The sequence below is a fragment of the Theropithecus gelada genome, unplaced genomic scaffold (assembly GCF_003255815.1).
Source record: "Theropithecus gelada isolate Dixy unplaced genomic scaffold, Tgel_1.0 HiC_scaffold_8511, whole genome shotgun sequence".
Taxonomy (NCBI): Eukaryota; Metazoa; Chordata; class Mammalia; order Primates; family Cercopithecidae; genus Theropithecus; species Theropithecus gelada.
Window position 1 is genome coordinate 1 of NW_020265258.1, and position 1,963 is coordinate 1,963.

General features: G+C 54.4%; 1 protein-coding gene across 1 annotated transcript; it reads left to right on the forward strand.

Annotated features, from left to right (window-relative positions):
* Positions 1-948: 948 nt before the first annotated feature.
* Positions 949-1,887, forward strand: LOC112618042 (ral-GDS-related protein-like; the record flags this gene model as incomplete). The annotated part of the gene is made up of 3 exons (XM_025374660.1): positions 949-1,127; positions 1,253-1,446; positions 1,571-1,887. Coding segments are annotated over exons 1-3 (690 nt in total), but the record flags the coding sequence as incomplete, so codon positions are not given.
* Positions 1,888-1,963: the final 76 nt, after the last annotated feature.

Below are 1,963 nucleotides of genomic sequence, written 5' to 3' on the forward strand. Positions count from 1 at the left end.
AGGGTTCTTGTAGGGACTGAATGATCTAAGACACAGCAAACAAAGGGGTCCCTAGAGCCTAAAACTCTGGACAATCTGCTGTGGGTGCTGTGATTCATGTTTATTACTTTTCTCTTCCCCCTCACTGAAGCAGCTCTCAGCATTCTGCCACAATGGCCCATCTCTCTTCCTGTTTGCAAAGGCACATAGAAAGCAAGTCTGCAATGGCATTGGTAAACGATGTCTGACTTTCCTTCTGGCTGGACTTTCTCCTGGATACAGACAGAAGAGGGGTCCCTTCATGCTGAAAAAGGAGCCACAGGCCCACTCTGACATCTGGAGAGGCTCACTGAGTTTCTCCAATGGTTGGGGTTCACTCATTCAACACATACATACAAAACACTTCATTTGTGCATCGTTCTTCTTGTGACTTGGCATAATTTCATAAACAAGGCAGATGACAATCCCTGGGCCTCAATTCTACTCAGAGTCAGGTGCTCACAGTAGACACAATAAACAAATGGTATCTTCAGAATGTTAGAGGTGAAACCCTCATGGCCTCCTCTACGTATGGTGGCATCCTCCCAGATCCTGACTAGAATGATGGAGCCCAACAAGTATCAACTGGGGGGACTTAGGGTTCTGAAGGGCCTCTTCACCCACAAAACATGGGGGGAAATATGTGGACTCTGGCTGGGGAGAGACTAAAGGAGCCCTGGGGTTCATATGTCTTGTAATTCCCACAACAAGGCTGACATCTGGGGACTTCCCCTGCACGAGGCAAATAGTGAGTTCTGTAAATGGAGACTTAGGTCCCTTGCAAAGGAGACGTGAGGTTGAGGTCACAACTGGCCACTGAGAGACCCATCCCCAGCACCGTGCCTTCCCAGCTCTCCCTGTCCTCCTCCACCCAACATCTGCCCCTACCCTCCTCACCCCAGGACCAGGGGAACAAGAGCTGGAGCTTTGATGAGCAAGCTGCTCACAAATCTGCCTGGAGCTGCAGTCTTGAGTGCCCAGGTGCACAGTGCTGTGCTCCAGGGCCATTGGGAAGAGAATGTCAGTGGGACGCTGGGGCGCAGAAGGGTCCGTACAGCCCTGCTACATGGCCAGGTCTGCCCCTTCCAGGACAGCACTGATGGCTTGGGGTAGGGTGGGGCTGTCCTCTACACAGGCAGCAAGAGGCCAGGGACCCAGAACCACACAACGGTGCCCTGGAGGGTTGTGTGGGAGAAGGCCAGGCCTCTGACTCAGCTGTCCACTCCATCACCAGCACCACCGGCTCCATTTTGTTCACCTGGCCCCCTGAAAACACTTCAGTTTGCTGCCAGGCCCTGCAACGGTCATCTTTCTGGATAAAGCTGGCCTTCAGGACCTTCACCTGGCCTGGACTGGGCTTGGAGGACCATCAGGGAATTGTCCTAGGCCAGTTGGTGCTTCCGGAGCCCAAGGAGGCCAAGCCAGATGGTGAGAAGACTTTCCGGGACTGGTGTTTTCGGGGTACAATTCCCTTAAATTCCATCCAGTCATTTCTATACTTGGAAATCCCAGTGAGGAGTGACTGGAATGGTGACCTTTTCTCCTTTTCCAGATCCTGCTCCACCTCCTGGGCAACACGCATTAACAATGCTGGCCCTGGAGCCAGCGCCACCACTGCTGGCGGAACTGCCGCCTGCTCTGGAGCCAGAGTCACCTGTAGCCCTGGATGCACAAGGATATCGACATTCAACACCAGCACCAGCACCAGGGGAAGGGCCCCCTCCAGGAACAGTGCTGGAGCCACAGTCAGCCCCAGAGTCACCCTGTCCCTGTCCCGGGACTGTCAAGAGCCAACACACTGAGGAGCGGCCTGACATCACCACCTTCCCTCCCAGGCTGCTGGCAGAGCAGCTGACCCTCATAGATGCGGTGAGCAGCTGGGCTTTGCAGGCTGTGCATCTGGCACCAGCTGTCTCAGACCAGCCTCTCCCTGAAGAGCAGCCAA